General features: G+C 42.6%; 1 protein-coding gene across 1 annotated transcript; it reads left to right on the top strand.

Moving 5' to 3' along the window:
- The first annotated feature begins 1,953 nt into the window (after window positions 1–1,953).
- LOC124262755 (perlucin-like) lies at window positions 1,954–22,873 on the top strand. Its single transcript, XM_046697303.1, has 5 exons — window positions 1,954–2,015; window positions 6,006–6,088; window positions 7,658–7,748; window positions 8,655–8,874; window positions 22,697–22,873. Exons 1-5 carry the CDS (start codon window positions 1,958–1,960, stop codon window positions 22,716–22,718), a joined length of 474 nt encoding a protein of 157 aa, XP_046553259.1. The 5' UTR covers window positions 1,954–1,957; the 3' UTR covers window positions 22,719–22,873.
- Window positions 22,874–23,479: the final 606 nt, after the last annotated feature.

Raw genomic sequence — 23,479 nt, 5'->3', positions numbered from 1 at the left:
AGTGATCATCCGAATCATATCACTCACTTGACACTTAACAGAGAGCTAATCTGTCTCCCTGAATGGCATCAGTTCCGCCCAGCCCTCCCTGCATGCTAAACCCCTAAATGAAGCAAGTCTAGATTTCCTCAGGTTCAGGATCTCAATCTCACTGGCGCTCAGTTCTATTTTTAAGGAATTATTTGTTTCTATCAAAAATGTGTACATTCAGAGAATAAGCGTTAGTCACGCCGAAGGCCCGGGTTCGTTTCCCCATATATTCACAGGGCATCAAGACTCCATCCCAGACCCTTATTCTAATAACATCTCTCATAACTAAGAAGTAGAAGTAGCTTCAGGATGGCACAATAAGGAAAAGGAAATCTTCATGTCTCTATATATATAATAAATTAATTGAAATCTTCATGTCTGTCTGATTAATTGTCTGTCTGATTACCGTTGATTAACCCAGGGGCCGGTTTAGGTTAAATATCCAGGGGCCGGTTTGGGTTAAAAATCCAGGCGCCGGTTTGGGTTAAATATCCAGGGGCCGGTTTGGGTTAAATATCCGAGGGCCGGTTTGGGTTAAAAATCCAGGGGCCGGTTCGGCTTGGGTCCGGTTCGGGTTTATCCCTGGGCACAAGGTGTGAAGCCCATTTCTGGTGTCCCCCGTCGTGATATTGCTGGAATATTGCTAAACCCGGTGTAAAACCGTACCCACTCACTCACTCTAGACCACCGTATAAAGCTGCTGTCCAAGACGTCAATGAGTACGTATGGTCTCCCGGATCCCGTCACCAGGGTAACGGCCAAACAGCTGACCAATACACACGTGACCTGTGACCTCGTTACCCCCTCTGGTGTTTGCCAAGGGTGGAGGGGAATATGCGCGTTACGACCAAGCTTGGTGTTCGTCACGCGAGCACTGCATGCGGCACACCGTATAATGCATGTGATACGTAAGCAACGTGCACCATCTCTTGGAGTGGTGAATGAGTGAGTGAGTGAGTATGGTTCCACGGCGCTTTTCGCAACATTCCAGCAATATCACGGCGGGGGACACCTGAAATGGGCTTCACACCTTGTACCAATGTGGGAAATCGAACTCGGGTCTTCGGGGTGACGAGCGGACGCTTTAACCACTAGGCTACCCCACCGCACCACCATCTCTTGGGTGCTTACCTGAAATCCATGGCAACCCGAAACAGACCAGGTTAAACAGAAACGCCATATCATCAGCTGTCCCCACAAGCCACGCCAAGAAATCGTGTTTTATTTGAAAGTGCAAACGCGCCCTTAGACTTTGTCCACTTCATATGTAGATATTCAAACTTCAAATTACAATCACTCGTCGGTATCGGTGACAGCAAGATAAGACTGATTGTAGTTTTTGAAGTGGTTCGTGTTGGTACAGTATTAATCATAAACAACTTACCACGAGGTTGTAGGGTAGCAGGTGTTTAAGCATTTGTTCCTCACACAATATACCAATGTTTAAATTCCAAGGTGGTCAAAATGAGAGAAGCCTACATGTGATGGGCCAAGCGGGGTTGTGGGTTAAAAGAACTTGGTCTGCAGGCCCGCGAGAGGTGACCGGTGGTCGGCTGGACGGAGCAGAATCGGGTGGTCATGCATCGTTGGCTTGGTTGATATCATAACAAATTTACATAGATATTTGCTCATGGTGTCAATCATTAATTATGACGTGGCCTTTGTTTCACTCAGCAGTGAATGGGTACCCGGTGGGATTAGATGGTTATGTGACTGTTAACCTTCTAGCGCCTCACTGGCAGCTTAGGTTGTGTACCAATTCTTTGACGGGGATAATATAATGTTCTGTGCATGCTTTAGGGTGTGGGCGTTGCGCGTCAGAAATAGGACATTATTATGATGGGAGTTATTTTCCGCCTGGACTGTAGTGGTGTCTTTAATAGTTGGGCTGGTATTCACAAATATTTACACGTCTACAACAGTCATAATGATCGGACGTATTTTCTGTGTGTCTCTAACGCTGATTTGTGTCATCGCACGTACAGGTACGTACATGTCGAATATATGGATGCATCGAAGATATCGTGGATCCCCTTAGGCTTTCTTACTATTGCTGCTGGTACATATTTAAGCAAACGACAGAAATAAGCGATCCAAAGATGATCTTGTCTGACACAAAGTCGACTAACACACTTGTTTGGGAAATAGTCGACTAGGAGTTTGGGAAACACTTCGAGGTGCACATGGTTAAAAGACGTTTTCAGTGGCCCGTCAAGATCCGGGTTAGCATTGGTCTTCAGTAACCCTTGCTTGTCGTAAGCGGCGGCTAACAGGTGGTCAGATTCGCTGACTGTGGTTGACACATGCCATGATATCCTGATTGCGTAGATCGATGCTCATGGCTGACTGACTGAGTTTGGTTTTACGCCGCTTTTAGCAATATTCCAGCAACATCACGGCGGGGGACACCAGAAATGGGTTTCACACATTGTACCCATGTGGGGATTTGAACCCGGGTCTTCGGCGTGAGATGCTCATGATGTTTGTCTGGTCCAGGTTCGCTTATTTACAGACCGCCGCCATATAACTGGAATTTTGCGGCGTTAAACAACAAACAAACAAACAAACAAACAAACGTTTTCAGTCAACACGAAGGAGGAAGTAAAAGAATGGAAATGTCCAGATTCATCAAGTTTCTGGAAGCTTGGAATCACTGAGATGAAAATTGTGTAACCTGGCAAATCGTGATAATCCATAGCGGTCCACGTTCAACACGACGAAATAAACAGCTAGGCAGAAGTAATGTATCCTTAAGTTGCATTTGACCGTTAAAAGTATAAATGTAAGAAGATTATTAACCCAAATATCGCTAGTGTAAATGGTTTGTGTGCCATTCTTTAGAATTCGTAAACTCGACACAGCACGACAGGAGACAACAGGAGCCACTTGCACAATTGAAACTTACAATTGGTCTGGACCAATCTTAAATATCTAAGATCATTGTAGTCAGTAAAGAAACAAGACAAAACGGTGTTCAAGTCAGGGTCTGTTTCACATACCTTTACGTTCAAAAATTGCTTTTCAGTTTTGTTAACACTTTAACAACACGGAGAATGCAGCCTAGCTCTAACGACAGAAACATTATTTGTTGCAGAAAACCACATAACTATCGATCCGTCAAAACTAAGATTGTTCTGTGTAAGTGGGCCCAGAGCTGGGCTTCACACATTGTACTCATGTCTTCGGCGCGACGAGCGAACGTTCTAAACACCAGACTATCCAACCGTCCCCTTCAGCACGAGTAGAGAACTTGCGGCATACTGAACAGACCTATGAATTGTTCACCAACACTAAATCGAATAAATGCAACAAAAACAAATTTTGCACAGTCACATGAACTGGAAAGACCAACTCTGGATAATTTGTCTCATAATTTTGGACACCCGAATAAAATACTGGTTTAACAAACGATCATCATTTTTGTTGTCACTTTTTGCCAATTAAATTTACGGCGGGGTTGGGGGGGACTTACTTGCTTGTAGAACAGCCAGGTGTGCGCGTTGCACGTGTGAAATTGAAATTTCATAGGTAACTACTGCCTCCACGCTGTGCTCATGAACGTCAACTGGGCGGAAGCAAGGGTGAGTCAAACTCTTGTTTTACGGACACCCGGTGTTACGGTACCAACCCATTGAGATTTAGTTAGAATTGATCTTCAGCAACCCATGCTTGTCGTAAGAGGCGGCTAACGGGACCGGGAGGTCAGGCTCGCTGACTCGGTTGACGCACGTCATTGTGTCCCAATTGCGTAGATTGATGCTCATGCTGTTGATCATTGGATTATCTTGTCAAAACTCGATTGTCCTCACACCGCCGCCATATACCGGCAGCTGAAATATTGCTGAGTGCGGCATAAAACTAACCTCACTCACTCATTGTAATATCAGGAACCCAAGACTATCAAATGAATACACGTCATCGATCTGCGGTGTAATATAACTGTTAATGTTTGTCCACTGAGTTCACTTTGTGAGTATGGAATTACGCCATTTATTGAATAGTTAAGCAATATCACGGCGGAGGACACAAGAGATTGAAATTTCACAACACGCGATTGTTGATTAGCTGGCTGTACTACCAGCAAGTGGCCCCGCCTCATAAAAATAGCGAAAAGTGACAACAAAATAATGATCGTTTGTTGCAAAATTTGTTTTTGTTGCTCTTATTAGATTTTGTGCCAATGAGCATCTCATCGGTCTCAATTGAAATCAAACAGACTGTAGATAATGCAAAGCAACAAAACTGATGATCGTTCGATCTCTATCAGTCACTGTCCTGACGACGATCGTTTATATTTCACGATTCCCTACTTTTTCTGGTGGTGGTGACAGGACGCCCACTTAATCCAGAAACCACTGAAACAAAACATTCCTCTGCCCTGGATATACAAAAAACGTGTTGTTCATCGGGCATGACTAGATCTTACATTGAAAGAGTTGCGTAAAAATAATGTTAAAATACCAATTTAATCTTACGACAACAATATAGCCTTGCAATATGGCGAGCTTCGACGAATTCTGTTTTGCACTCTGATTTAGGCATTGCACGGTTGTCGGATCTTCTTTTACCAATGTTCGGCAGCCCTCGGATCCTTCCGTAAAGATCCGGTGTGATCTGTAAAGAGTGTCAAAGCTGAAATATTTGAAACATTACAGTTATTGAATGGAAGCTGTGTTAAATAATGTTCGGTTCTCGTAATCAGACAATGGTACTTGTATGTCATCGTAGGAGAGAAACAACAAGTGAGTGAGTGAGTTTAGTTTTACACCGCGCTCAGCAATATTCCAGCTATTCACGCGTTGAAACAATGAGTTCTTCAGTATGACGTGTATGATGTTTATGTCTTGAAACATTCATAGATACAAATCACATCAAGCCACTATCTGTACCCGATGTACCTAATATCTCCATTCCGGTGAGGTGAGGTGAGGTGAGGTGAGGTGAGGTGAGGTGAGGTGAGGTGAGGTGAATTTGGGTTTAACGTCGTGCTTGAGAATATTTCGCTCATATGACGACGTACATGCGTGTGTATGTGTATGTGCGGCTGCTTGTACTAGCCCAGACTTAAGCTGGTTTTATAGTGCTAGCCCACTGAGATACCATGCCGCAGTGAAGCATGAATACCCCACTCAGAGACATTATACTGACTCCGAGCCGACCAGTCCTTGTTGTACCCATTAATGCCGAGCGCCAGGCAGGGACCAACAATACCATATTTTAACGTCTTTTGGTATGACGCGGTCGGGGATCGAACCCGCGACCTTCCTCTCTCCGGGCGGACGCTCTAACCACTACACCACGGAGGCGGTTCTCCATTCCGTTACACGCGGACGCCGATTATCCAGATTACTACAGAATCTAGACCTCTCTGACACAAAAACTTTTTGTCGAGCCCCGAAAGAATCAATGTTATACTCTTCCAATCAAACTGGGGTGGTGAGGTATACTATAGTCTGTTTGCAGTGAAAACGTACCGGTGAATTTCACTTTAAACAAAAAAGTAAATCAAATAAAGTAAAATTAAGACTGCGAATCCTCATAATTTTACCCTGCCAATTGAACATTTAAATCTCAGAATTTTATTCATCTTAAGATAAAAGTTATTTAACAAACTATCACAGATTCTGATCGCTATTATTAGTTTGTATTACAAGGGGGTAAGCGTAGTAGTTGGAACAGTGAAACAAATGCACGTGCGGTACGTGATGAGCGTTAACTTAGACCAACCCTTCTTGTTCTCGGTGTTTCATTTAAATGTGCATACGCCCATGTAATACAAACCAATAATAGCGATTTGAAACCATGATCGTCTGTTAAACAACTTTTATCCTAAGTTGAATAATATTCTGAGATTTAAAAGTTCAATTCGCAAGGTAAAATTATGAGGTTTCGCAATCTTAATTTCAAATTATTCGATTTCCTGTTTTGTTTAAGGTGAAATTCATTGGTACCTCACTCACTCACTCTAATTTCAGATGCATGTGCTGATGGCTTTGTGGAGTCAGGTAACTACTGCCTCCACGCTGTGCTCATGAACGTCAACTGGGCGGAAGCAAGGGTGAGTCAAACTCTTGTTTTACGGACACCCGGTGTTACGGTACCAGCCCATTGAGATTTAGTTAGAATTGATCTTCAGCAACCCATGCTTGTCGTAAGAGGCGGCTAACGGGACCGGGAGGTCAGGCTCGCTCACTCGATTGACGCACGTCATTGTGTCCCAATTGCGTAGATCGATGTTAATGCTGTTGATCACTGGGTTATCTTGTCAAAACTCGATTGTCTTCACACCGCCGCCATATACCGGCAGCTGAAATATTGCTGATTGTGGCGTAAAACTAACCTCACTCACTCATTGTAATATCAGGAACCCAAGACTATCAAATGAATACACGTCATCGATCTGCGGTGTAATATAACAGTTAATGTTTGTCCACGGAGTGCACTGTGTGTGTGGATGTGTGCATATGGAATTACGCCATTTATTACCCACGTGGTCAACGTATGGGTAGTTGCATACTAATCTCGTACGTCACACGAGTGTCGTATCGCGTTGACCTGTGTCGTAACGACTTGACCTGAGATTATAACAATTTGATTGGATAACCGATGACCTCTCAATTAGGTCACATTCTGACGTAACTATTTTTTCATTCTTAACAAACACGTGAATTTATTCATTCTACAATTTAAATGCATTTTGGGAATGTAAACATTGCGAGCGTTGCCGTGTCGCTGTTTAATTGTGAGTCGAACTGAGACATTATATCCGTCGAAAAAGATAAACGCAATGTTTCCACCAGTGATGTTAGCCGAATGATGCCATTGCAAACCAAGAAACGGGGTGCTACGGAGTAGTTAACTGTAGAAGATGGTACGAGGCGATGACAACTGACATGCATCGTGACGTCGGTTGCCAAGGCAGTGACGTAATTACAAGGTGACGTCATGCAAATATTGTACTACAGTACAAAATTCTTCCGCAACCTCTTTATGAAACCGGTTTCGGTTTGAAACCAAAAAATAACAAAAATACGCTACTTTGTCAATTTAATGCATATAAGAAGTGGGTAATAAATAAAATACCACACTTGGTCTCATTACATACGAATTATACGAAACTCGTGACCTTCCTATGTTATCTGACCTCGCTTTCGCTCGGTCAGATACCATAGGAAGGACACTCGTTTCGTATAATTCGTATGTAATGAGACCTCGTGTAGTATTCTCTATTTATGGAATCGTTAAGCAATATCACGGCGGAGGACACAAGAGATTGGTTTCAGACATTGTACCAACGTTACGAACCGAACCTGGGACTTCGGCGTGACGAGCGAACGCTTAAACCACTGGACCACCGTCCCGTGAAAACCTAAAGACATGGAAGTTATCACTTTGGTGAAATCCACAGCACGGGTGACGGAACGAAGACCAATGATCTCTTCGAGATTCGAACACTAATAAACTATCAAGAGTCCCCGAGATTTGTCAAACAGAACGACTGTTTGTTATGAATTTCACCATTAGGTAAAAGGCAACTGCACTGCAGATAGTTGTTGCAAAAGAGTGAAAATCACTTTCTGAGCGTACCGTGTTTACTTTCAAATGCGAGTGGTTGTTTGTGTTACAGGTATATTGCGAAGCAATGAAAGCCAAACTAGTGACAATAGATTCAAACGACAAGGCAATATGCGTTCAACAATATATGGACACAATCAAAGGTAAGATGTATGTTTGTTATACTTTTTAGTTCCCATTCCATTCGTGAATGACGACAGCAGGTCACAAGCTCACAGAAGAGACGCTGGCGATTGCGGCAAAAACAGCATTCACTTGCATGCTTCGTTGATCGCCCTCCCATGTGCTTCGATTGTGTGTGTGCTGTAGTCCACATTTGTAATGTTGACGATATTGATTTGTGAATATCCATGTTGTTAACGTCCAGGGTACCGCTGTACAAAACAACCTTAGCGTAAATGTGATATCATCCTCGATCATTGTTAATGTCCACAACGTAAATGTGATATCATCCTCGATCATTGTTAATGTCCACAACGTAAATGTGATATCATCCTCGATCATTGTTAATGTCCATAACGTCAATGTGATATCATCCTCGATCATTGTTAATGTCCACAACGTAAATGTGATATCATCCTCGATCATTGTTAATGTCCATAACGTAAATGTGATATCATCCTCGATCATTGTTAATGTCCACAACGTAAATGTGATATCATCCTCGATGTCCACAACGTAAATGTGTTAATGTCCTCGATGCTAATTTTCTAAGTGTAAATATGTGACTGTCCTGTTTGTTAATGTCCACAACGTAAATGTGATATCGTCCTCGATCATTGTTAATGTCCAAGACGTAAATGTGTAAATGTCTTTATTGTTAACGTTCACAACATAATGTTTCAATTCAAAGTTAATGTTCACGACGTATTGTCAATGTCCACGTTACGAATGTAAATGATGTGAATCACCACGTATTAATGTTCGCCAATATGTAAATATGGCAATGTTCAAAGTGTAAATGAAAGAATGTCCACGTCTACAGTATCCACCTTTTTAATGCCAACGCTGAAAATGTTAACGTTGTGCCCGTCCACATGTCTACACAGGGTCAGGGCTAGTCTGGATAGACGGGTCGGACCTGTACTCTGAGGGTCAGTGGTCCTGGATGGACAGCCAGAAGACCTTCACCTTCACCTTCAACTGGATCCCTGGACAACCGAACAACGGTGGGGGCACTGAAAACTGCGTCCACATCAACAGGAGTTACGGCTACCAGTGGAACGACCACGACTGCAACGCGAAGCTGAACTTCCTCTGTGAAAGGCCGTAAGTGTATGAGTTGGAGTGAGTAACTTGTTTTCGAAGCAATCTTATAATTTTCACCATTCGTAACTACTCGCCTCTTTCCGTGACCTACAAGAAGACTCGTACCTGTATAGTACGCCATTGTTGCCAAGAATCGTGGCAAACCAATCAAATCGCGCGTAGTAAAATGTGAAATGAGGTCAAACAGTTTTTTTTGTGATTTTCGAGTTTCATTATTATTTCCATGGTTACAATATTGTCTTGTTACTGACATTTGTCAACGACATAAGAAACTTACCTAAAGTGTTGTATTGTAATTTGTTAGGAGTAGACATGTTTAGAAATTCTGAGTTATCTTTCCTTGGAAATGTCGCAAACATGGCCACGAGCGGGGTACGGGTCGCCATCCGGCGTGCCGAAATGACAAGAGTAGTTACGAATGATTTTTCACATATTACTCTCAGCGTCAGTTCGGAAGATACCTTCATTGGAGGTCACCGCAGGTCAACTTTCTGATCAGCCAATCATCGTTAACCATTCAAAATCCTTTAAACGAGTGAACAAAGGATTCAGAAGCATATGTTTTTATACCTCGAACGAACATAACTGTGAACATACGAATGCAAAAAATAATGTTGTGCTTTTTATATCCTGTCTTTTGAAGCGTTTAGGCATATACATCCCAAAATCATATATTTGCGCTTTTTCATGTCATTTAAAAGAGACCGGATTTTTCCGATTCGACAGTAAAGCTACAACAAAAGTGAGTGAGTGAGTGCGCTAGTTTAGTGTTACGCCGCACTCAGCAATATTCCAGCTATATGGCGGCGGTCTGTAAATAATCGAGTCTAGACCAGACAATCCGGTGATCAACAGCATGAGCATCGATCTGCGCAGTTGGGACTAAAACCAAAGACTTTGGAGAGATGAAGTCTGATTGTCTCAACGTCCATGTCTCCATCATTTTGAGAGTGAGGCTGAGGGCTGTAGTGGCCACAGTGAACATGGGGTTCAAGTGTCCCAAAGTTTGACACAGACCAATGTCATATAAGAGTAAGTTTAATGAGATTGGGTTCGACGCCTGTTTTAATCGAATTTCGGGAAAATATCTTGTGTCGTAGATTTCCACTAGTTTGTTGAAACATGTCTCCTTGTGTGGGGTGCTGACTGACCAGCTTGCCAAATTCTAAAATTCAGCAGATCCTGGTACAAAACTCGTCAAAGAGAATTTTTGTTCCCGCAACCGTTAAGATCCGGGCTAGGAGTGATCTGCAGCAAATAATGCGTGTTGCATAATTTGACAATCGGGGAAGTTTGGCTTACTGACTTGTTTAAAGGCACAATTTCACACATGTTCGACAATATTTTGGTCTGTGTCATATATATTGAGGCATATGCATTCACTTTAGCTTCCTATTGATGCAATAAAAGACTTTTATTATCCATTACGACTTGCCGGAGGTAGATAATTGAAACTTCGAGGCGAACAACTTTCAAACAGAGAACACTTGCCATATATGGAATGTAAACAATTGCTCCGTACATCGAAAACTGTCCCACGAGGTGTTTGCCGAACTGGTTTCAATCACAAGTTGCGCGTATGTTTTCGCAAAGGAGTTATAGGATATTCGTAAAGAGTGCTCCAAGTGACATAACTATATGGGGTTCGCTTGAAATAATGTTTGGGCGCGAGAGTCGATTTTAATGCAAGATTGCATAATTCATTCGAACTTTTAATTTAATATTGTAATCTAAATACGTAAATAAAAAACTATATGTTAAATCGTAGCTTCCCTGAGGGCTGATAGTTATTATTATTGAGAGACATGTATTTAAATTTGTATTTATTTATTTTAAGACAAGTGTGGTGTAACATTATGCCTTTAAACTTGGTGATTTATTATCGTACACGTTGATCGTACCTCACTCACTGGATAGTGTGGTATGAAGCTCGAATATATGTTAGTGTTGTGTTAAACAACAAATAAGCATAAACAAATTGGTCATCAAGTGTTTTATGCTTGAAGAAACTTTTATTAAAATATCGTTTGTTCTTGTCGCTATGGACCCGTGAAGGTCCGGGTTAGAATATTGGCCTTCAGTAACCCATGCTTGTCGTAAGAGACGACTAACGGGATCGGGTGGTCAGGCTCGCTGGCTTCGTTGACACATGTAATCGGTTTCTCCAATCGCGCAGATCGATGCTCATTCTGTTGATCACTTGATGGTCTGATCCAGACTCGATTATTTACAGACCGCCGCCATATAGCAGGAATATTGCTGAGTGCGGCGTAAAACTGAACTCACTCACTCTTGTCGCTATAAGGCTAAAACAATTCGGATGCAACGTTACATGGTAACTCACTCGGGATCACTCGCTCATGTAATGCTGAAATACTTACTCGATCCCGGAATGTCGACGGGGATATAATAAAACACACCGTGTATGTTGATGATGAAAACCGATGCATAAATATAGAGATATTTAATATGCGATGTTCCATTGTTTACCAATCCGGATTTCATTCATGAAATGCAAAACAAATGTTTCAAACATATTATACTCATGTAAATAAAATCATGGGCCATAGAAAGTATAGGACTGGACAAATTATTTTTTCACTGTCATTGACATGGTTATGAGAATTAGACCTGCTGGCAGTATTTGCCCCACTACTGGGAAGGGAAATACACCTCCAAAACGCAACACGTTCGAACGGTGAGAGTGATGACGTCACAAATGTAGAAAGCATGTTCCATGCCCCTAGCACATAATGCACATGCAAAGTTTCGGTATAAATGCGATGCATCGGTCCCGTCATATCACAGCTGCTGAAAACACATGAAAAGTATGCCACGACTGACGCCAGAACACAGAGAGAGGGTCATAGGGATGTCCGATATGGGAGCGACGAACTTCAGAATTGCAAGAAGATTTGGTTGTACGCCACTGACGATAGCAAGACTCCTCCAACGATTCAGACAGACAGGCCGAACACAGGACAGGCCGAGGGGGGAACGTCCACGTGTAACCAGCGCACGTGAAGATCACCATATACGCCTGATACCCCTCCGAAATCGCTTTGTTACGGGAACGTCAACGGCCGAAACAGCGTTGGGACGTCGCATCAGTCGAATGACTGTCCTCAGACGTTTGAGAGCAGGTGGAATACGTTGCTATCGACCATTCCGTGGAATGAGACTAACTCAACAACATCGACTTGACAGACTGCAAGGGCAAGACGAGTATACCGCTGGCAAGTGCGTGACTGGCGAAGGGTCCTCTTCACCGATGAAAGTCGGTTTAGTCTGCACAAAAATGACGTCCGACAGAGAGTTTACAGGCGACGTCGTGAACGTTTTGCAGCAGCATGCAATCAAGAAGTCCATGCCTATGGTTGAGGTGGTGTGATGGTATGGGGTGCCATTATTGGCGACCAAACGACACCCTTGGTCGTTATTCCGGGGAATCTCAATGCTAACGAGTACCGAAATCAAGTCTTGCAGCCTGTTGTCTTACCTGTCTTGAACAATCAACCAGCAACTCCCCATACAGCAATAGCGACGAGAAACTTTCTTAATCAGAATAACGTTAATGTTCTACCCTGGCATTCTCGATCACCAGATATGAATCCGATCGAGCATTTGTGGGATCATTTGGGAAAACAAATTTGTGGTCGTCATCACCCTCCACAGACAAGACAGGAGTTGGAAGTGGCACTGAGGGACGAATGGCAGCGACTGCCAAATGACGTCATCCAACGCTTGACGTCATCGATGCGACGACGTGCACGAGCGTGCATCGAGGCTGCTGGCGGACACACACGCTACTGACGTTGTGATCGTTCTGGAACAATCTTTTCTGTCTTTTGTGTGCGCAATTCGTCAAAGGAATATCATTGTAACGTTTGTATTTACCCCCTGACTGTTTGAATGTCAATGTCACCTTTCAGTTCTTTCAACCAGGTGATGATTTGTACACACAGCAAAGTGCAAATGAATTTGCTACAAATTACATCTATTACATAATCCAAATCTCGTGTTGTTTCTGTTTTACTGATCTTCAATATGACCTATACTTTCTTTTGCCCATGAGTTTAGTTATAAACAGAATATGTCGCTAGACACATAGATTTTTTAAGATTAGGCTATTAAGCACGAATCCACAGAGATATGATTAATATTTGTGACCCCAAAAAATAAAATAAAAACCAAAAAATAAAATTTGAATAAATGACAGAAAACGCATATTTTGACAAAATAGACTGGTGTAATTCGACGCTAGACAGCAATCTGCCATCATTTGTACATCTCAAGCTGGGTGTCATTAGGTACTAAGATTAATTTCGTCAATGATTTATAGTCTACACACAGTATATTTGAAAGTTCAGAGATGTGACAGTGGGTTGGTTATCTTTAAACAGAAAAAAATACTGTGATTAATTACTATGATCATCTTTATGGAACAATGGCACGTTTATGAAATTTCATTCAAATAATTTCATTTTACACTTTTACTCGCTTTCCTTTTGCTCCCTCTCCGATATTGTCGTATGTCACCTTAAGAATAAGGTGGGACTTTGGGGTAGCCCAGTGGTTAAAGCGTCCGCTCGTCACGCTGAAGACCCGGGTTCGAGTGTGAGTGAGTGAGTGAGTTTAGTTTTACTCCACACTCAGCAATATTCCAGCTTTCAAGTCAAAACATTGATCACATAACAGTCTCCTTTCCCGCTGACTGGGTTCCGTCCTATTGCGCAACTTAGTTCAATAACCAGTCGAGAATTTTGAGACCAACTTAATCAGTATTATTTGATACATCTAATCACTTGTATATTGCAATAGTACGCTCCTTCGAATCCTTGCAAACACGTCGTGCGGCGTGCTCTCTCGTACGTATAGCCTACTCTGACATACGAAAATCTGGAAATCGTGGAAATCTCAAAACGAGGCTCGGCCGCTAGAAAGGTTTTGCGGTCATGTACGGACTTGATATTAAATCAATCACATTGTACGTTACAAAAATACACGTCATAAGCGCAAAGAACACATAACAGGTATAACCAGTGAGCTAGTGGACTTGTGAATTATTGTACGACCTCTTCAAACAGGGGCAGTCTGTGACGTCTTAGTTAACGACATGCTGCCAAAACCTCGACATAAAATGTAGAAATACGATTGTTTTAAATGTTAAAATCAAAATCAATTTGTAAATACTATTTTCTTATGACACAGGGAAGTGGAATTCAGTGTAACCATAATTGTTTGTAGTGTCTCTTTTCACTTTCACACGAGAAAATTCGGTTCGGCTGAAAAGTTGGTCATTGTCTAAATTGGTTAACGAGACTCATGTTTCGGTTTGTGGCGGCGGTCTGTAAATAATCGAGTCTGGGTCAGACAATCCAGTGATCAACAGCATGAGCATCGATCTGCGCAATTGGGACTAAAACCAAAGACTTTAGAGAGATGAAGTCTGATTGTCTCAACGCCCATGCATCCTTCATTTTGAGAGTGAGGCTGAGGGCTGTAGTGGCCACAGTACACATGGGGTTCAAGTGTCCCAAAGCTTGACGCAGACCAATGTCGTATACGAGTAAGTTTAATGAGATTGGGTTCGACGCCTGTTTTAATCGAATTTCGGGAAAATATCTTGTGTCGTAGATTTCCACTAGTTTGTTGAAACATGTCTCCTTGTGTGGTACTGACAGACCAACTTGCAATTGGGAACCGATGAAATGTGTCAACCAAGCCAGCGAGCCTGACCACCCGATCCCGTTAGTCGCCTCTTACGACAAGCATGGGTTACTGAAGGCTCATTCTAACCCGGACCTTCACGCGTAACCCGGGCTCGATTCCCCACATGGGTACAATGTGTAAAGCCCATTTCTGATGTCCCCCGCCGTGATATTGCTGGAATATTGCTTAAAGCGGCATAACATCATACTCACTGACTCACATACTAAGAATACGTTTGTGTGAGTGAGTGATCTTCTGGGCGAGGTAGGGGGGGAAACGTCATGCAGGACGTCGATATTTACCAGTCCGTTGAAACTTACCTCCTGGGGTTTGATGCAGTATGACAACAAAAATACCAGCGGATTCAGTTCCTGTCGCAGGTAAGGGTGAGGTGAGGTGAGGTGAGGTGAGGTGAAATTGGGTTTTACGTCGTACTTGAGAAAATTTCGCTCATATGACGACGTGCATGCGTATGTATGTGTATGTGCGGCTGCTTGTACTAGCCCAGACTTAAGCTGGTTTTATAGTGCTAGCCCACTGAGATACCATGCCTCAGTGAAGCATGAATACCCCACTCAGACACATTATACTGACTCCGAGCCGACCAGTCCTTGTTGTACCCATTAATGCCGAGCGCCAGGCAGGGCGGACGCTCAAACAACGACACCACGGAGGCGGTAGGCAGGTAAGGGACGCAACTAGAAAGAGATATTTATTTTCTCCCTAAGACCGCTTTGTCTTCAGGTATTAATGCTCTTACACCAAAACCTTTATACATATAGCTTGTTCCTGTCGCTATATATAGCCGCTGTCACGTGTTACGGTCATGAACGTTGTTGAACGTAACTCAAATGAACGTAGTTCCCCCTAGTGCCACTACAAGGAACTAGATTGAAGTAGGGGGGGGAGTAGCTTGGAAGTAGTAGTAACCCGTAGTTATATCCTAGTGTCATGTTACCACGGTGTACTATGGTCAACACAACGGTGAAGTAGGGTCAGTTACGGTCAACTAAGGACAGCTAGGGTCAACCACGTTCAAACTACGGTAACAGTAGGGTCTTGGCATTCAAGCTAACCGTAGAGATATTTTTGAACATGTTGAAAGTTTTTGCACAGAAGTCTAACCACAGCCAAATCGTGGGTTTGCTGAAGTTCAAAGTACGGTCTTAACTACGGTGATCTACGTTGAACTACGCTTACTATGATACGACTAATCACGGCCTACTACGTTCGGGACGGTGGGGAAGCCTAGTGGTTAAGGCGTCCGCTCGTCACGTCGAAGACCCGGGTTCGATACCCCATGTGGGTCCCAGGGCACAATGTGTGAAGTCCATTTCTGGTGTCCCCCGCCATGAATATTGCTGGAATATTGCTTAAAGCGGCGTAAAACTCAACTCACTCACTCACTCAACTACGTTCATCCCCCCACTGCGGTCAACTATGTGACAGCCGCTTAAGGCTAAAACAATACCGATGCGAAATTACAACTAAACTCACCCACGTAATCATGGTGTACTTAGGACTCATCTCGACGTAAATAGCAATAAATCAACGCGAATGTGGATGTCATAAAAACAAATCTTATAAGTTTCACAGCTATTTTCCGCCATTACACCAAACGGCATTTGTGTCTGAGGAAAGGAAAGTCAAGACTCATTATTACTTTTCACTGACGTTCTATATTACATACACAGTCACTTCAAGACCGCAGAGAAGGTTTTTATTCAACTTGTGAACCGAAATGAAACAACATTTATCAACGATTTCATGTTTCCACATTCATTCCAATAATCTTTAGAAACGGACGTAAAATATCTCTCGAGAACGCGAACTGGAAAACAATATCTTGAGCCATGTGGTCGGTGGAAGCTCCTGATGAGCATAAATGTTCGCAGTTGGGATGCGATGACATATATCGCATTACTATATAATTCTACCGGGTACCCCTTCACTGCTTGGAGAAGAGAGAATCCATGATTCAGCGAGTCTGACCACCCGATCAAGTCGCCTTTTGTAACAAGAATCGGTTATCACGGGTCAAGTTTGGGTCAATCCCGCAGTAACCAGTGTCCCATGTCACAAGGGCGGTGGGGTAGTCTAGTGGTTAAAGCGTTCGCTTGTCACGCCGAAAACCCGGGTTCGATTCCCCGCATGGGTACAATGTGTGAAGCCCATTTCTGGTGTCCCCCGCCGTGATATTGCTGGAATGTTGCTAAAGGCGTCGTAAAACTTAACTCCTTCACTCACTCACTCCATGTCACGACGTGTCAGTTTGGTGTATAGTGTTGACAAGCCCAGAAACATAATCAGATTGAAAGTGGGAATTCACCCAGCGCGACCATAGAGTTAAGCGCCTAAAGTTTCGGCTCTATGCAAAGGGGCGGTGGGTAGTCTAGTGGTTAAAGCGTTCGCTCGTCACGCCCAAGGCCCGGGTTCGATTCCCCACATGGGTACAATGTGTGAAGCCCATTTCTGGTGTCCCCCGCCGTGATGCTGCTGGAATATTGCTAAAATCGGCGCAAAACCATACTCACTCACTCACTCTATGCAAACCGATTTGGCTTATAACGTCGACATATGTTAAAATGTGGACCCGTGAAGATCCGGGTTAGCATTGGTCCGGTTTGAAGAGGCGACTAACGAGATCGGGTGATCGGGCTCGCTGACTTGGTTGCCACATGTCATCGTTTCCCAACTGCGTAGATCGATGTTCATGCTGTTGATCACTGGATTGTCTGGACGAGACTCGATTATTTACCGACCGCCGAAATATAGCTGGAATGATTGCTGAGTGCGGCGTAAAACAACAAACAAAAAAATATGGTTACTCATGCGTGACTCTTTAGTTTTAAGGCCACAGTGGAACTAACTGGTTATTACTAGAAGCGGCACATCACAACATTCTCTCGCGTCTTTATAAGATGCGACTAACGGGATCGGGTGGTCAGGCTCGCTGACATGGTTGACACATTTCATCGTTATCTAATTGCGCCGATCAATTCCCTTGTTGTTGATCACTGGATTGTCTGGTCAGACTCGATTATTTACAGACCGTCGCCATAGAGCTGATATATTGCTGAGAGAGGCATTAAACAACCAACTTGTGAAGTGGACATCAGTGCGCAAGAAGTTCATCAGGGGGACACAACTCCAGTCACTTAAATCACCAACCAGTTGGGCAGTAAAAAATGGAGTCCGTGTTTATAACAGCAGTGTTCCTCGTGCGAAGGAAGAATCCATTTTCACTGAATGGCTGTAGGGGACTATGGTGGTATGTGACATGCGCTCGTGCAGTTGATGCCCTACTTGTATTCGTTAAGGAAAAGACAACTATAATTCAGATCTGTGTTTGTTTGACAGCTGAAATCAAGTAAATTGTACGGGGTATTCAGAAAGGGTAATTTTAAAATATGAAGGTCAGTGATTGGAAGGGGGATTGACGTGACCTTTCTCCTCGTGACGTCATATGCGACGTCATATAGTGTAGATGCGGTGGCTAGCCTTGTGGTTAAAGCGCGAGCTCATCACGCAAGAGACCCGGGTTCGATTCCCGACATGGGTACAATGTGTGAATGACATGTCTGGTGTCCCTCTCAGTGACATTTCTAGAATATTCCTGAAAGCGGCGTAAAAACATACTCACTCACTCCTTACCTGTACCCGGATCAGCTGAATCCTGGAGTCTCGCCTGTAACTACTACTGTTGGTCTGACAGCTCCATACCCGTGCACGTGTTTCTAGGATCGTAGTTAACTTTTCTCAGTGGGGTGGGGGCGGGCACTATGCACGTTCGAGGCTGCGAAGCGGGAAATTTTTAAAATTAGATGCTCTCAGATGGAATGTCCTGCTTTCTGAAGGTAAAATGACCCCTTTTATGTAATCTCAAAGTTTATAATATAAAATATTATATGTTCTTGCTTCGTTTAACCACGTTTTTTTATAAAAAAAGTTTCTTTGTTCAAAATTGTTGCATCTGTACATAATGTTCTGAACTAAACTTTATAAATATGTTTAGACATGTCTGTATACGTGCAAAACAACAGTTTTGTTCAGTTAAAGCATTAATACTGACTGACTGAGTTTGGTTTTACGCCGCTTTTAGCAATATTCCAGCAACATCACGGCGGGGGACACCAGAAATGGGCTTCACACATTGTGCCCATGTGGGGATTCGAACCCGGGTCTTCGGCGTGACGAGCCAACGCTTTAACCATTAGGCTACCCCACCGCCCCTTAAAGCATTAATATATAATAGTTGTGTTATTAAATTCAGTTGACAGTCTAGAAATTGCACGTGAAATTTACATAACATACATGATATCTTCAGGTTTGTTCAATATAACTCACTCACTCAGTTTACTCATTGCAACTTAAGTCAATCACAAAGTAACACATTTAGTTCCAAGGGAATGTCAAATATTATACACTCTTAGCTGTATTTGAAATCTCTCTCTCTCTCTCCTCTCTCCTAAAAACGGCGTAAAACCTTACTCACTCACTAACTCTGACACAGTGACTTTCTATCGAGCCCAGAAACTATGTAGCCAAGCCATGTGAGATTTATTGTAGAACATTTCTCCACAACCACAATATCTGACCAACACAATATTTGACCAACACAATATCTAATCAACACAATATCTGACCAACACAATATCTGACCAACACAATATCTGACCAACACAATATCAAATCAACACAATATCTGACCAAAACAATATCTGACCTACACAATATCTGACCTACACAATATCAGACCAACACAATATCTGACCAACACAATATCAGACCAACACAATATCTGACCAACACAATATCTGACCAACACAATATCTGACCAACACAATATCAGACCAACACAATATCTGACCAACACAATATCAGACCAACACAATATCAGACCAACATAATATCAGACCAACACAATATCTGACCTAAAAATCATCTGACCGGCACACTATCTGACCTACACAATATCAGACCAACACAATATCTGACCAGCACAATATCTGAACAACACAATATCTGACCTACACAATATCTGACCAACACAATATTTGACCAACACAATATCTGACCAACACAATATCAGACCGACACTATATCTGACCAACACAATATCAGACCAACACAATATCTGACCAACACAATATCAGACCGACACAATATCTGACCAACACAATATTTGACAACAGAATATCTGACCGACACAATATCTGACCAACACAATATCTGACCAACACAATATCTGACCAACACAATATCTGACTGAGACAATATCTGACCGACACAATATCTGACCGACACAATATCTGACCGACACAATATCTGACCGACACAATATCTGACGGACACAATATTTGACCAACAGAATATCTGAATAAAACAACATCTAACCGACGCAATATTAGACCAACACAATATCTAACCGACACAATATCTGACCAGCACAATATTTGACCTACACAATATTTGACCAACACAATATTTGACCGACACAATATCTTACCAACACAATATCTGACCAGCACAATATCAGACCGACACAATATCTGACCAACACAATATCCGACCGACACACTATCTGACCCACACAATATCTCACCAGCATTATATCTGACCGACACAATATCTGACCCACACAATATCTGACCAGCACAATATCTGACCCACACAATATCTGACGCACACAATGCCTGACCGACCCAATATCTGACCCACACAATGTCTGACCGACACAATATCAGACTGACACAATATCAGACCAACACAATATCTGACCCACCCAATATCTGACCAACGCAATATCTGACCGTTTCAAAGGGTATTGACTTGTTTGTTCTCAGAGCCTTCGACCCAAGGAAGACAGCGATGGAGTGATTCTAGCATAGTTCCGCGAAAGTAGGGGTCAACGTGTCCGCATTCGTGACCAGTGTTTTCCCGACCCACACAATGCAGATCAGCATGACATGGCTAAAACTCTCCCAACGCATAACTCGCCCTCAAGTCACAACAACCGCCATCAAAATACGCGCAATGTAATAGTGCATGCTTGACAAGAATAAACAGCGCGCATGCGCGTCGTGCCAGGACAACGTCAAATATTCAGTTAATTTTCGACTCCTCAACGGCTTAATTAGCAGCTGTGAAACACAATACTGTGATGTATGACAACAATTCGCAAGGCTCGCACAAGTTTAACATTTTACACTCAAACGGCCCTAAATTCGTTTTCGCCTTGAAACGGCCCTAATTGCAAGTAATTTGTCCTGAAAAGGTTCTATACTTAGCAAAAGTTTTCAAGTAATGATTTGCGGAAACTAATACATAATATAATACCTTGTAATGACAGTGAGTGTTAATTAATTTCCATCGCGAAGCAAAACTTTTCCAGTGGAGCGATGTTGCTAAGAATGTCTCCTGATGGTCAGTCCCACATTAGACAAACCGCGTGTATTCAACTACTGGTGTCAATATGTTTCTATAGTTTTTTAAAATTGTTGACGTGGCCTTGAAAACCCTCTTAAAAGCCTTATATTTGATTGACGGCTGATCTGAACGAACCTGATTTAACCTGTATGGGTCACTGATGTTCCTTGACTCGTGGAAAGCGTTCACTCGTCACGCCGAAGACCTGGGTTCGATTCCCCGCATGGGTACAATGTGTGAAGCCCATTTCTGGTGTCCCCCGCCGTGATATTGCTGGAATATTGCTAAAAGCGGCGTAAAACATACTAACTCACTCACTCACTCACTCCTTGACTCGGACATCTGGACATTAGCATGCGAATGAGTAGTGTTTTATTTCGCAGTCAGGTACACCCATGCCAATTAACGGCAAATAGTACTCCAGTTGAATGGCTCCGAAGACACTGTACCTATCCTTTCGAGAAGCTGGAATGTGACAGGCGTTTTCGAGTGGATGGGGGAAAGGTAGTTATGCACTTGGACAAAGGAAGACACCAAATAAACTGATGTTCAAAAGAAGTAGAGAATCTCGCCCGAGTGTCTTTTGATATCAAATATATTACCACGAGTTGATAAAGTCCTCCTTGCCGAGGATACTTTTACTTTTAACAATGGGTTCTGAAATATTTGTCATCAGAAGACACGAGGGTGAGATTCTATTTATCATCAAAAATCACTTTTCATTAGTTTTCAATGAAACAAAAGACTTACAGTGCAGCGGTGTCATAGCATTGTGACGTCATCAAGTTTATGATGTCACAGCATTGTGATGTCATCAGGTTTTTAACGTCATAGCGTTGTGAGTCATGTAAATGATGATGTCATGGGATTGTACAAAATCTACTGTCAAAACGATACCTCCTAGGAGACATGTAGAGATTATTACACTTCATTTTTCATATCTTGCTCGATATCATCCAGAGACACCCATGTCTAACAGAGGCCGTGATATCGGACAAGATATGAAAAATGAAGTGTAATAATCTTTTTATCAATTAATACCTGCCTAAATTAAGATTTCTTTTCAGTTCCATGTTTTTTTTTATCTCTTTGTCCAAATACAGGTTGTTTATTAAAAAATAACCGATACAGACAACAAAGCCAAATATTCCGTTCAGTGAATTTAATAAACTCAGAAAACATAGAAATACATAGGGTAAACATTTTCAGGTATGTACAAATATCAGAAGCAAGTATGCTTTTGTCAGTTCATCTTCGGAGTCACTTTCAATATTCACTGCGGCATGGTATCTCAGTGGGCTAGCACTATAAAACCAGCTTGAGTCTGGGCTAGTACAACCAGCCGCACATACACATACACACGCATGCACGTCGTCATATGAGCGAAATATTCTCAAGCACGACGTTAAACCCAATTTCACCTCACCTCACCTCCAGTTGTGACCTGCAAAATATTAAACGATTTTCATTCAATAAACTTCCTATCTAATTGTAGTGTTTTTCACTGTATTGGGCGTCTGATGAACCTGGTGATTAAAGCGTTCTTCAGTCACACCTGAAGCCTGGGTTCATTTCCCAAAACGGGTTCAACATGGGTTCGCCACCGTAATATTGTTGGAATATTTACAAATGGGCATAACATAATACTCACTCTCTCACTTGTTTTTGTGTCTTCTTTCAGATTGCCTCTGAACCCTTATTGAATGAAGAAACGTTTCGGACAGCGTCGACGTTGACAAGGACTGCGACACACTATTAATCCAATCTTTTTAAAATCAGGTTTTAGCTCTCTGAAAACATCCCATTACAGGTCAGACAGCTACTGATAGCTTGAATGTTAATATAAGTACCTTCCAAATAAAACCATTTTGCTTCAGCTTCATTGATGTATGTTTCATATTTTGCGTTGAGACTTCAACCCAGCGTTTTATTGTGCTGACAGCCTTTATAGGTGAGTGAGTGAGTGAACGACTTTAAAGAGGTTTATCTTGGATCACAAAGACCAGTGAGTATTAGTGTGAGTGAGTCTAGTTTTACACCGCACTCAACAATATTCCGGCTATATGGAGGCGGTCTGTAAACAATCGAGTCTGGACCAGACAATCCAGTCATCAACATTATAAGTGTCGATCTTCGCAAATGGGAAACGATGACATGTGTCAACCAAGTCAGCGAGCCTGACCACCCGATCCCGTTAGTCGCCTGTTACAAAGAGGTGAGAGAATGTTGTGTTACGCCGCTTCAAGTAATATCCAATCAGTACCACGGCGGCCATAAAACTACTGACTGACTGAGTTTGGTTTTACGCCGCTTTTAGTAATATTCCAGCAACATCACAGCGGGGGACACCAGAAATGGGCTTCACTCATTGTGCCCATGTGGGGATTCGAACCCGGGTCTTCGGCGTGACGAGCCAACGCTTTAACCATTAGGCTACCCCACCGCCCCCATAAAACTAATGAGT

This window comes from Haliotis rubra, unplaced genomic scaffold, assembly GCF_003918875.1.
Source record: "Haliotis rubra isolate DU_JTF1 unplaced genomic scaffold, ASM391887v1 Scf852, whole genome shotgun sequence".
Lineage (NCBI taxonomy): Eukaryota > Metazoa > Mollusca > Gastropoda > Lepetellida > Haliotidae > Haliotis > Haliotis rubra.
This window is presented reverse-complemented; position numbering and strand designations above follow the sequence as displayed.

What these genes read in the sequence shown, in the direction of transcription:
- LOC124262755 (XM_046697303.1), top strand. Translation starts at nt 1,958, where the DNA reads ATGATCGGACGTATTTTCTGTGTGTCTCTAACGCTGATTTGTGTCATC. An exon ending in TCAACTGGGCGGAAGCAAGG is followed by an intron (nt 6,089 to 7,657) that starts GTGAGTCAAACT and finishes TTTGTGTTACAG; the next exon opens with GTATATTGCGAAGCAATGAA. An exon ending in AACTTCCTCTGTGAAAGGCC is followed by an intron (nt 8,875 to 22,696) that starts GTAAGTGTATGA and finishes GTCTTCTTTCAG; the next exon opens with ATTGCCTCTGAACCCTTATT.